At 37.3% G+C, this 13,553-nt stretch overlaps 1 protein-coding gene across 2 annotated transcripts; it reads left to right on the top strand.

Moving 5' to 3' along the window:
• The first annotated feature begins 1,033 nt into the window (after positions 1–1,033).
• On the top strand, positions 1,034–12,179 carry LOC112157158 (E3 ubiquitin/ISG15 ligase TRIM25). 2 transcript variants are annotated; one of them, XM_024289742.2, is made up of 11 exons: positions 1,034–1,152; positions 1,412–2,039; positions 2,136–2,231; positions 4,312–4,545; positions 6,146–6,314; positions 6,396–6,419; positions 7,081–7,134; positions 7,208–7,267; positions 7,965–8,075; positions 9,436–9,486; positions 11,346–12,179. In XM_024289742.2, exons 2-11 carry the CDS (start codon positions 1,443–1,445, stop codon positions 11,873–11,875), a joined length of 1,926 nt encoding a protein of 641 aa, XP_024145510.1. In that variant the 5' UTR covers positions 1,034–1,152; positions 1,412–1,442; the 3' UTR covers positions 11,876–12,179. The 2 variants fall into 2 exon arrangements, with proteins under 2 accessions (XP_024145510.1, XP_024145511.1); XM_024289743.2 differs by lacking the exon at positions 6,396–6,419.
• The last annotated feature ends 1,374 nt before the right edge of the window (positions 12,180–13,553 follow it).

Genomic DNA, 13,553 nt, shown 5'->3' with positions numbered 1-13,553 from the left:
TACTAGTTTATTGTAAGTTTATGAAAGAAGACTTTGAAATACATCTAATGTAGGTTTTAAAGTTAGCTTTTATTTCAAAGTAATAAACGTCTACCAATAAGTGTATCAAATACATATTTAATATTCTGAAAATATCCAAAGAAAACATCTACTCCACTTTTAATCCTGTTTAAGAAAATACTTTAGGTCGGTGACAAATAAGATTATTTCGGCAATTTACCCTGGGTATTGTCCATGTATCAAAGCTCATTGTGTTTTGATTGAGGAACTGTTTAAACCTACCGCCCTTTATGTAAAGATTCACAAATAAATTTAAAGAGTACTTTCATAAATGAGGCTAAAAAGACTGGAAACTTAAGTGCAATTTGGCCTGTTATGATGCAAATGAAATGCATTAAGATAGGGGTTAACTGCATTACACCTTTGCCAAATCCATACGAACAGGACTAAAATATTTGTCAATTATTGTGGCTTTCAAAAGTGTATTCCCCGTCCTGAATGTTTTACTGATATTTACTGAAGATGAAGAGTCCCTGGGTAAAGTCTCAAATGTCATAAACATAAAGGTTAAAACTTTTATAAACTTAAAGTAAACTACTAGTAAATGTTACTTGTAATAAACTTAGAGTAAACTATTGCCAGTAAAATAGTAGGCCTAGTACACTTGAAAGTTTACTTTAAGTATACTTTTTAAAAGTGGGCCAATTTACTATCAATAAGTATTCTTGTTAGTAACCTTGAAGTATATTTTTAAGTATATTTGGTATTTACATTTTTATACTTAAGTATATTTTAAACACACTTGAATTATACTTATTTTTGGTAACCTCCGTCCACCTGCTGACAAATAGATCCATAAATGTCTTCATTTTCTTCATCTGAGATTGAAAGGCTTCTTCGTGCTTCTTTTACGTTCAGACAGTTTTGAAAAGTGATTGTAGTGGTATTTTTTTATAGGAAAAAGATTTCCCATCAGCTCCCGCACCGGCGAGCTCTTGTTTTGAAAGCTGTTTTAGGTGCGCGCGCAGATGCGGAACTGTTCGCGACACACCTTCGATGACGTAGTCCGGGGTCAGGTCATAAGGTCCAGAAAACGAACCCGACTGGAAGGCGCTTTTAGTGTTCCTTCTGATCATTCTTCGACGACAAAAGGTAACGTCTTCCTTCTGTTTTCATTTTTATACATGTTTATGGATATTAAATGCTTTTATTTTGGTGGCTTTAAAGTCGAAAGTAAAAAGTCGCTGTTTACTTTTCAAAATAAATGTTATTTATGTAAAAAAGTATCTAATATTTGATTATTTTGTGTCAGATCAACGAGATTAAATGTGTTTTATGAATTAATTTCAATTTTAGATCGAGTTAAATCCTGCTGGTTTACCTCTGAGTTAAGTTTCGTTTTCTGTCGCAGATCTGTCGCAACTCCTGCAGCAGTCTTCCTGATGGCAGAGAAGTTTCCCCTATCCGGTTTGGAGGATGAGCTGAGCTGCAGCATCTGCTTGAGCCCCTTCGACTGTCCGGTCACCATCCCCTGCGGACACAACTTCTGCCAGGACTGCCTGCTCGCCACCTGGGAGGACTGCACCTACAGCTGCCCTCAGTGTCGGACCATCTTCTCCATCAGGCCAGAGCTGAAGAAGAACACGGTCCTCAGCACCGTGGTGGAGGCCTTCAAGCAGAAGTCATCGACCATCCCGACCGAGAAGGAGACCAAAGCTGAAGAGCCGAGCAAACCCGAGGAGAAGCATGTGGTGCTCTGCGACGCCTGCATGGAGGCGGAGGCCTCCAAGACCTGCCTCACCTGCATGGCCTCCTACTGCGAGGAGCACCTGCGGCCTCACCGGGAGAACCCCATCTTCCGCGTCCACCAGCTGAACGAACCAATTGGAAACTTGATTGAACACATCTGCCCCGACCACTCCAAGCTGATGGAGCTCTACTGCGTAAACCACGACCGTCTGATCTGCAGCTCCTGCCTCCAGCAGGCCCACAAAGGCTGCTCCTTCTCCTCTCCGGAGGAGCAGAGGAGCCTGAAGGAGGTAGCCCTCTCCATAGTACACTTCTAGCAAATGGTTGTGCTCGTCCACACTTTTCAATGCCAAAAACTTCATCAAATGTTCATTCTCTGTCTGCAGTCTGACCTGAAGAGCAAGTTGGAGCTGCTGGACGCAAAGATCATAAAGAACGAGACGGTCCTCTCACAAGTGAAGATCATGCAGGTCAAGCTGAAGGTAACGCAGTACGTTATAGAGGGATTCACAGAAATTAAGCTGAATGAAAATTAAAACAGTGGATAGAATACAGAACAGTTACTGAACATCAAATGTGGATGTTGAGATTTTTACTATTGTTGTTTAAATATTTCATATATATATCCTTCAATACATTTTAGTCTTTTTTTTCTATTAAAGTAAATGTTTACATCTCAGCCAAGCTCACATCTGAGAAATTGCCCCCGCTCTGTTCTGTGTAACAAGGTTCAAAGTCCTCTGAAAGCCAATGTCTCCATGTTAGATATCTAAAGCCATGTAGTCAATTACCTTCTTTGTGATTATTTGGCTTTACTTTTTGAGATTTTTTTTTTTTTTTTTTTTTTTTTTGGTCTTTTCAAAGTGACGCTAGCTTTTCTTTCAGTATTTCTCTCGTATTCATGATGCGAATACGAGGTGTTAGGCTTTTTAAATGTCACGTTAACGCAGAGCAGTATGGAGCTCAAATAGTCTCAACCCATTTGTGTTAGCGTAAGACTCGATTTGCAACTTGTGTCCGCATGTTGGTGTGTAACTTTAGATTTGTGTGTGTAATTTTTGATACGTAGCATAAAATACATTTTGTGCATAACTGTGTGTACAGTTGTGTATTCACATGTATGAAAATTGCAAAATACTAATAATTGCAGTTTAAACATGCAAAACTTTACAGATTAAACAAACGGGGAAGTTGGAGTCTGACTCCACCCACAGCCGAAATTTGAAAATCCCGTCAGAGGGGCGGGGCTTGGGGGCAGGACTGTTATCATTACTGGGGCTGCAGATCATGACGTAAGACTTCTGAAGCTTACCTGGTTTGACCAATCACAAAATTCTACTGTAATACCTCAATTCAACCTATAGGGGGCAGCACACATGTGTTTTTTGACTATATTTTCATGAATTAAACCATTTTATTTTAATTTATCAAACATTAAAAACCCCATTTATAAAGGTCAACAGACAAAAATAAGTTATTTTAGAGTTTGGTTACCCTTTAAAGCTTAATATTAACTACACATACAACTCTTTAAAAAGTACACACCAATCAGATGATGTACATGCGCATATAAATAGCATTTTTACACAAATCAGATGTAAGACTCTTCACGTTTCATGTGTAAATGATGCATTTAAATGCTCCGTCATCAAGTTACAAATCAAGAATTACTCATGCACAAATCAGGTGAGACTATATTGGCTCCATACAGCTGCTAAAACTTTTTGCAGATGATCCATTGTCTTGATAATTTTGTTCCACATTTGCTGCAGTTGAAGGTATTTTGTCACTCTGAATCACTTTAGACTATCTCTGCACTACTGTCATCGTGTTGATTAACTAGACATTAATCAGCTTTACTTTAACTCGCTCACAGCAAAGGCTGAAAGTATGGAGAGAAAATAGACTCGCAAGACTTGTGTCTGTAATTCTTAGTTTATGTCTTCCTGTTGGTGTGTACTTTTAGATTTGTGTGTGGAAAATTATTGATTTTTAACTCGTACAATAGATTTAGTGCGTAATGTTTGCACATACTTAGACTTTAAAATTAATTATCCGGGCATATCTGATTTACAAAAGTGGAAAAAATGTCAAGTTTTCATCAGATATTCTTCAGTTCAAGGCTGCTGACAAGAAAACTCAGATGATCCAGCATTCTATCAGTATTTAAAAGCATAATTTACACACAAAACTGAGACATGAAGAGTCTTGCATCTGATTTCTATGTAAATGTGGTTTTGTGTGTGTATCAGGCGATTGGTGTGTACTTTTTAAAGATTTGTATACGTAGTTTTATGCTGCTGTGATTTAAAGTTGTGCATGTGTAAATTGCATTTTTAAAAATTTTTTACATGTGAATATTCAATGGCAAGTACACACAAAATGTGTTTAATGAGTTACGCACAAACAAATCCTGAGTCTATTTTCTCTCCATACAATGTGACTTTTTTTTTTATTTTTTATTTTATTTGCTGAAAATATTCGGTTGCAGAATATTCTGTGCATTCCTAGCGGTGGAGTACACATCAGTTTCTGTAAACCGCCATGCTCTCCCTCCTCCAGGACTCCGCCACCAGCAGGAAGAAGACTCTGGCGGTCGAGTATCAGCAGGTGAGGGACATGCTGACTCGAGAGGAGAACGAGGCCTCCAACGCGCTGGACCGAGAGGTGGAGAGCGGTCAGATGAAAATCCGAACTCTGATGAAGAAGTTCTCTGAAAATGTTGAAAACATGAAGAAAGCCAAAGAGGACATCTGCCGTCTGCTGGGGCAGTCTCAAACACACACCTTTCTGCAGGTAGGACGGCTGCTGACTCGTCTGCTCACCAGGACTAGATTACTAGTGCAGAGTGGAGCCACACAAGAAGCTTTTCATTTATGCAAAATTTAGGATTTCAAATCCCTTTTTTCTGAAAAAAGCTTTATAGCTGCTTTTGTTTAATTTTTTCCCATCAATTACATTTTCAGTTTTTTCTTTTTCATTAATTTGATGGGTTTTAATTCTTCTTAGCTCAAATTTAACTTTGGTGAAATCTTAAAAATCTAGTCTCAATAAGTGTTGATGTTTTAACTTTTCAATTTTGTTTTCAAGTAATAAAAAAGAAAAAGGGAAAAAGTATATGATTCACATCCAACACATTTAAATACAATTTTAGTAAAATCGTTTGGATTATTGAAGTTTTAATGTCATATATTTATCTTTTAATTGCATGTTTTATTTTATTTTCATTTTGTTTGCTTTTTATAGGATTTTTAGATGATCCATGTACAATATGTAGACATCCTTTGCAGGATGCAGAGTTGAGGGGAAAACAGATTTGTTCAATTTTAACAATTTTCCCTATTTTATAACTTTAAGATGTATAAAAAAAGAAAACTGCACCATTCCCCCCCAAAGAACTATACTTGCACCGCCTTTAACGCTATGCGTTTTTGCCTCATCGCTACTTGGAAACATTGACTGTTATTTATAATGCAAAGAAGACACGGATGATATTGAGAGATTTTGTTTCTTTATTTTAAAAAGTTCAACAAAATCATTGGTTATCATTTCTGGTTCATGAGATCTTTCAGTCTTTTTTTTCTTATATTGATCTTTATCTTCTATACTGCAGGAACTGTGTCTACATGATGGCGCTTTTACCTGTTCTTCCATCTCTCTGTAACGAAGTTTGATGATTTTCTGTTCCAGATTAGTACAAGGGTGCTAAAAAAAACTATTTTTTTTATTAAAAATAACGAGAATATCTAAGTTTAAAAGCAAAACAATCAGATTCTTCTTCATTCTTGTTTCAGGCGACACTTCTTCTTCTGGTACTGTCTGTAGCAAATACTGATGCACACAGCGCCTTCTAGTGGTTGTTAGCTGAAACAACCGCTAAAGGGCAACCGGTTGTTGAAAGGGGAAATAATGAATATATGAGCCTTTTAATGTTTAAAAAATTTACTAACTAGTCATTCCTGAGTATAAGTTGCACCGGAGGCTAAACTATGGAGAAAAAAAAACAAAAAACTTTGACTTGTACTCTGGAAAATATATTTACCAGCAAATTAGGATCAATCAAACGGCTTCTGCTCCAAACTTAACTTAATTTAGCATCTGAAAGCCTAAATAGGAGTGATATATATATATATATATATATTTTTTTTTTAACAAAGTTGGGAATAAATTCATATATCAAGGATGAAATTAATCTAAAGTATCATCATAGAATCTACAACCTCTTTCTTCAACGCTGGTTTGAGGAAATCCAGATAAAGGATGTTTTTGGGGCATCACAGACGCCGTTTTCTTTAAAAGTCTCTTTTTGACATCAGTGATGTTGCATATCCGTATGTCCGCGGTGGATTCGAGCGATGAAGATGAACTGCATCATGATCTGCCGTCTCTCCTGCAGACCTCATTCACGCTCCCCCAAGCTGTGACGTTTGAGCCCTACATGCCTCGGATCACCTTGGACTCCAACAAAGTGATGGCAGCAGAGATTTTCCCGGCTGTGCTGAAGAAACACCTGACGGAAATGTTTGAACATCCTGTATCAGCGAGGATACAGATGCTCACACCGGGTCAGTATTCAGTCAGGATGAAAGGACTTCTTTTAAAGTCCTAGAAAATGTTGTGAATTCTTTTGAATTTGTTATCAACAGTAACCAAAGTCTTTCATGAATCGGGTGAGTATTTTAAAGTGGAAGTATGACAGGGTCTACCTCTCCTTTACACTCACTCTATGCTTTAACATAATTAAACTCGTGTTTTACTTTTTCTTGACCAAAAAATTACAATTGTATTCAAATTCTCAAATTTAACCTTTAAAATGTCTGTTATTTCCACTAAATGTTGATTTAGAAATTCTTGAAATCAATATTTTCTGATCAGATAAAATGATTCAGAACCTTTCAAACTTTTGACTTTTCTTTAGAATTTTTAAACAGAATATTTGTATGCTCAGAAATTAAAGATATAAAATAATATTTTGGAGCATTTCATTTTGCTGTTTGTAAATCAATGGTTGATAAAAAAGCATCAGAAAAGTCAGAATCTGATGAAACAAAAATCTTCTATAAGAGATGAACATTTTAGCTCAATTTAACCTTTAAAATGGTGTATATACCGTATATAGTTTTATTGTGTTATAAATTGACCAGAATGGCTCTAAAGAGGGAAAATATTGTGTTTAAACCTTGCATTTTGAATAAATTTGAGGAGCTGAAATTGAACTGATGTCTTTTTGATTACCTGGAGCTTTTAGTAATATATTAACCGTTGATGGACATTTAAATAGTAGTTCATTGGTTTGTGGCATTTTTTATTTATTTTATTTATTTTTTTTAGGTCCAGGAGCAACTTCTTGGTCACCTTTGACCCCAAGAACACCCCAGCAATCTGGTATGGATGTCTGTTTAAATAAATAACATCAATTAATAAATTAATAACTTGTTTTTTTTTGTTTTGTTTTTAGAACCTGGAAGTCCTATCCAAAATCCTCAGTCTAAAGTGGCCTCAAAGAAAAAACCTTCAAGTAAGATTTTTTTTTTTTTGTAAGTTATCATTAATTATTTTTCTGAATATTTACTGAGTTTCGAATATTGTAACAATGAAGGATAGGTGACTTTAATTTTCTTTTTTTTTTTTTAATAAAATTAAGGTCAAAATTATGGAGGACTAAAGGAGACAATTTGAAATAAATATGCACACTAGTAAATTATTAAATAAAAGTTTCATTATTTATTTAAAATTTTTATTAAATGCGTACAATTTGAAATCAATAAATATATGTTTAAATATATTTCATTAAAATATTTAATTTAATATTTATTACATTTGCAATAATTTGTTTATTACATAAGTTAATGGTTTATACATTTATTTCAAATTGTCTCATTTAGTCCTCCGTAGAATTGCATTTCTGGGTTTTTCTTTGTTTTAATCTTATTTGTTTTAAGCGTATTTGTGACATTGGATCAACGGGGAGGGATAAGGGGGCAGGGCTGCTTTGCCCACAACTAACTAGACGCAAATTTCTAATAAACTGCTGCTATTCTGATGAAATCAGGTCTTAGAATATGACTCAGATTATTAGCTAAAAGCAGCACCATCATTGTATAAAAAAATTGAAAATATATAAAAAGATGATTGAAGTGGGACTCTAAACTTCAGACCATTTTCTGTAATAAATTTGACTTATTTTCTTGTATATTATTTATTCTTTCCTCTAGAGGGCACCAAATCTTCTGATGCAAGCGGTTTGTTAAAAAATGAGCTGACCAAATCCATGGAAAACCTGGTGGAGTTTAGAGGGAAGAGTAAATCCAAGGAGAAAATATCAGGTAGAGTTCATCAAGTCAATATCACCACACGAACAGAACCAGAACTCATTAAAAAAAAGCATCATGTTTTAGCCGTTGATATAGCATGGGCTTACATTACTCTTCTGATTTTGGTTTTACTGTACAAAACAGTGCTACTTACAGGTTTTAGCCTTTCTTTCTAAAATGCAATTCAGCCAATTCCAACACATTCAGCAGTTATTTCTAAAATTAAGTCACAGTGGCATTGCATGACCCACAGGCGCTGGCCTTGCCGAACTTCTCCAGTCTCCGCCCACATTTGATCCAGGCTAGTCAGAGCTGCATGTAACAGATTGATGTAAAAACCCCTTTTTTCAAATTGCAGCATTTCTGCTGGTTTTATCTCCATAGCAACCATTTTATGTTTTCATCGCCTGGTGATATCGAACAGATCCATGTTTCTTTCAGAATATTCGGCAAAAGTAAACTTTTGGATTTCCTTAGCAACAAAGGTTATTTGCAAACCACGCCCACATTTCCTAATATGTTCATATTCTGAGTTGTATATTTTTTCTCATCTCCAGCCAGGGATCCATACATAAAATTTTCACAATATTTTGTTTTAAAAATGAGCGAGTAATTGGAGTCCTCCACTTTTATGAGCTCGCCATGTGCACGCCATTCGAAATCTACAACTTCTAATTTCAACATTTTTTTTTCCCCCAATTACTTTGGGAAACAATCAATGAAAACCCATTGGACTCGTTTTTATCTGTAACTACTACTAAAATGGTGAATGGTGTATACTCGTATAGCTCTTTACGACCTTCCTTGAAGGCCCAAAGCGCTTTAGTCACAGATTCATTCACTCTGATGGTGACTCCGGTGCCGAACACCGGCGCCAACCTTCTACCAGAGTCAAGGTGAGGCTCAGTGTCTTACCCAAGGACCCTTCAACACATGGGCGGGCAAGGTGGGAATTTTTCTGATCAGGAGTCAACCGACTTACTGCTTGTGCAGCACTAACTATTTAATTCAAGATGGCGGCCTCTTCCACAGGTCAAAGGTCGACGAAACTCTAGGGGATGTTGTAAACTTAAGCTGGCAGCATGTGTGTAAGATTTTGTGAAAAATGCTCCAACGAAAGTTTTCTTTTCCCGTAATGTGGGAAAAACGTGAAAATCGTCACACTTTGCCAAGGTCATGTGGCCATCCCATAATAATTTCTGAACGAATGCATAGACGATATGGTTCCAGCACAATTATCTAATGTAGTTTTGAGAGTTGAAAGGCATCAAGAAGCTGTGGTTACAACAACACTTGTGTTTTATATAAACTCCTGTTGTGTGTCTTCTATCTTGATGACCAATTGTGTTTTTTTTTCCTGTTTTGAATGCAGAAATTCCCCGAGACATTGCTTCAGCTGAAAAAAGGAATGAGCTCATGAAATGTAAGTCTTACCTTTGGTCAAAAAACTATTTGGGTGTCACAAAATCTGCAGGTTGTCCCACTTCAGAATTCAAGAGGGGTATGCAATGTTCATCGTAGATATGCTTCAACTGTGAGAGACAGAATGTTTACAAGGAATCCAGGAAATCTCAATGTATGATGATGCAGAGGATGAGTATTTGTTTCCTGCAAATGAACCTGATTACTGTCCCTCCTAGACCGGTTTTTCTTCTCTAAGAAGCTTTTCTATCCTCCACTGGTTACCTGTACTAATGTCACCTGTTTGAACTGGTATGAAGTTATGGTACCTGTATGAAGACGCCTGTCCACACCTTGATCTCTCTCTCTTAATTTAAGTTGGACAACTTGTAGAACTGTGTAGGATAAGACTGCCACGATTAGTCGACTAATTGACTATTAGAACGGTCAACGACAAATTTATTAGTTGGTTAGTTGTTACTTTATATTTTAAGGTCAGAGTTTAGTAAAGTTTAAAGTTATAAAGGCATAATGCTAACTTTATGGACTATTTTGGCATTTATTAAGGTTTTTTTAAGCTATTTTGGAGTTTAGCTAATATTTCAACTACATGCTAGCTATTTTGGCTAATTTATGCTTTTTTTTGTTTTTAGACTGGGAGTTTAGCTAATATTTCAGCTACATGCTAGCCGTTTTGGCTAATTTGGGTTTTTGTTTTAATTTTTTTAGGCTATTTTGGAGTTCAGCTAATATTTCAGCTACATGCTAGCTGTTTTGGCTAATTTAGGATTTTTTTTCAGTGTTTTAGGCTTGGAGTTTAGCTAATATTTCAGCTACATGCTAGCTGTTTTGGCTAATTTAGGATTTTTGTGTGTTTTAAGCTATTTTGGAGTTTAGCTAATATTTCAGCTACATGCTAGCCGTTTTGGCTAATTTAGGCTTTTTTTCAGTTTTTAGACTGGGAGTTTAGCTAATATTTCACCTACATGCTAGCCGTTTTGGCTAATTTAGAATTTTTTTGTGTGTTTTAGGCTATTTTGGAGTTTAGCTAATATTTCAGCTACATGCTAGCTATTTTGCTACTTTAGGATTTTGTTTCTGTGTTTTAAGCTATTTTGGAGTTTAGCTCAAATTTCAGCTACATGCTAGCTGTTTTGGCTAATTTAGGATTTTTTTTCAGTGTTTTAGGCTATTGAAGTTGAAGTCTCATTCATTAGGTGTCACACACATTCTGTAGATGTGTGAATTTCTTTCTCCACATTTGACCCATCCCCTGGATGGCTGCAGACACAGCTGCGCTTGGGAACCATTTGGTGGTTTAACCCCCCAGTCCAACTCCTTAGTGCTGAGTGTCAAGCAGGGAGGCACTGGGTCCCATTTAGAGTCTTTGGTATGTCCTTCCAGTCTCAGGGCGGACACTCTATCACAAGGCCACAGAGCGGAGCTTAGCTAAAATTTCAGCTGCATACTAGGTGTTTTGGCTAATTTAGGCTTTTTTTCAGTTCTTCACTGTAATTTGGCATTTAACTAATATTTCAGCTGGCTATTAGCTTCAGCATTTTCAGCTATTTGCTTCAACATTTTCAGCTATCAATTTCAGCATCTTCAGCTATCAGCACTAGCATCTTCAGCGGCCAAATTCAGCTTACAGCATTCACACTAGCAATATTGCAGGTAATGCTATGTGTCTAGTGTTAGTTAGCTAATGATGGTTAAGCTGTGTGTTTCACATACACTTTGTCCATGACCCAATTAGTTGACTAATCGGAAAAAAGTAATCGATTAGTCGACTATTAAAATAATAGTTTGTGGCAGCACTAGTGTAGGATCAGATGACGTGTTTGTTGCATTAATCATGTCTTTTTCCTAATTTCTTTTTAGTTGGCTTTGCTCTCACTTTTGATCCAAGAACAGCCCATAAACGCATCATCCTCACCGAAGACTTCACCAAAGCGTCTGTGTCAGATGAGTCCACCAACTACCCAGAATGCCCAGAACGCTTTGCGGTTTGCTCCCAGGTGTTCGCCACCCCAGGTTTCATCAGAGGTCGCCACTACTGGGAGGTCCGGCTGAGCTGCAACAACTTCATCGGCCTTGGGTTGGCCTACGGCAGCATCGACCGTAAGGGCCCCACCAGTCGTCTGGGCCGTAATAACCGCTCCTGGTGCGTGGAGTGGTTCAACGTCAAGCTGTCGGCCTGGCACAACAGCGTCGAGACGGTGCTGGCTAATCCGAGTCCGAAGCGCGTAGGCGTGCTGCTGGATTGTGAGGAGGGCAGGGCGACCTTCTACAACGTGGCGGACAGGGCGTATCCCTTCCACTCCTTCTCCTTACCCTGCGTGGAGCCCGTCTATCCGGCCTTCTGGGTTTTCTCAAGCGGCTCCAGCGTTACTCTGTGCAAGCTGCAGTAAAGAAGCAGCATCTGCACGTCCTACTTCATCAGTTTACCCCCTCCCCGTTGATGGAGTAGTCAAATCCAATCAAGAGTTTAGCAATTAAGATTCAATTGAAGCTTATTGGTAGATTTTTTGGGTCTTAAGATGGAAAATTAAAAATATTATTAGGTCTTAAAAAGGATGTTGGACACAGACGTTTAATCTCCATTGTGTCCAAATTGAGCAGCCCAACTTGTGCAATAAAAAGTATTTTTGAGTGTAATTTCATTCCTAACTAGTAATTGTGATGATTAGACAAAAGATTAAAATGTATTCCAAGTATGGAGTGGGATCTGAAGATTTCTGACTTAAACCCTCAGAAGTCCAGTTGCTTTGTTCCCCTCTGTTACCTTCGCATCTCTTGAAGATTTAATTTTTGAGGGGATGCATGAAGCTAAAGAGGATGGAAGGAAGGGCAGCAGAGCGAGCGGTGCTGATTAACACGGCAGCTTTGCATCAGTCGGTGGAAAAACACTCATCTGGTCTCTTCTTCTATAAAAGTTTTGCACCAGTTTGAAAGAATCTTGGGGTGGCGGTGATGGAGGTTCCTTAGCGGTCCTCTCTTCAATCGTCTAACCAACAGAACTTCTGTCCTATCTGAGAATAAGACAAGTTCTAGGAGGTTCTGGCCTTTAAAAATGATTAATCTTCTCTGTTGGTGTATTTAAATATGGAAGCTGACTCATCTGCTTCAATGGTAGAAAATGCGGTTTCCTCCGCCTCTAGAACGCACGTGTGATTCTGAAACATAGAGAAGCATTTCCAGACAAAGATAAACATTTATATTTTGTTTTTGAAATGCACATGAGGCATAAGTGGAACATGCGTGCTCATGCTATCAGGTAAAGTCAGAACTCAGCTGATAGAATGAGCAGGATGTGGACGATGGCAGAACTGGATCCAGGTTCTCTTCTTCTCAGACATACATTTGTCAGGTAGACGACTCTGTTTCCACCTTAGACTTTAGACTCTCTTTCTGACACGTCAGAAGCCTCTCAGCGCCTGACGCTAGTGGCTTAACATCATATTGTGCTGTTCAAAACAAATGAGTGTCTAAAGCGCGTGTCAAAGTCAAGGCCCGGGGGCCGGATCCGGCCCTCCAGATCATTTTCATTTATTGTTATTAATGGCCCGACGTTATCTTGCGCTTATTTCTAACTTGTATAATTTTGACAAAATATATTTCTATGGAGAGTAAAATATTGACAGTTATTTAAGGTTTAAGTTGATTTATTCTGGAATAATGTTTATTATTCATAATTGTGTTAAAAAGTTATGGTTTTAAAGTTTTAAAATTGGCATTCTGCTAGCTTTTTGGACTATTTTGGAATTTACTAAGATTTTTTTATGTCTATTTTGGAGTTTAGCTAATATTTCAGCTAAATGTTAGCTCTTTTGGCTGATTTAGGATTTTTTTTTTTTAGGCTGTTTTGTGAGTTGAGCTATTTTTTTCAGCTACATGCTAGCTTTTTTGTCCTACCCATTTTTTTTTTTTTTTTTAAGGCTAATTTGGCATTTGGCGAATATTTAAGCTAGGTATCAGCTTCTGGGTTTTAAGCTATTAGCTTAAGCAATTTAAACCATGAATTTCAGCATCTTCAGCTTCAGCTGCTAAATTCATCTTCCAGCATTCACACTAGCATTATCGCAGGTA

This window comes from Oryzias melastigma, linkage group LG1 (assembly GCF_002922805.2).
Source record: "Oryzias melastigma strain HK-1 linkage group LG1, ASM292280v2, whole genome shotgun sequence".
NCBI classification, from domain to species: domain Eukaryota; kingdom Metazoa; phylum Chordata; class Actinopteri; order Beloniformes; family Adrianichthyidae; genus Oryzias; species Oryzias melastigma.
The sequence above is the reverse complement of the archived record's forward strand: the minus strand, read 5'-3'. Positions and strand labels throughout refer to the sequence as shown.

Excerpts from the sequence above, each read along its gene's own strand:
- LOC112157158 (XM_024289742.2), top strand. The coding sequence starts at position 1,443 with ATGGCAGAGAAGTTTCCCCTATCCGGTTTGGAGGATGAGCTGAGCTGC. Across the intron at positions 4,546-6,145 it reads AAACACACACCTTTCTGCAG|ACCTCATTCACGCTCCCCCA; the intron begins GTAGGACGGCTG and ends TCTCTCCTGCAG. Across the intron at positions 6,420-7,080 it reads CAAAGTCTTTCATGAATCGG|GTCCAGGAGCAACTTCTTGG; the intron begins GTGAGTATTTTA and ends TATTTTTTTTAG.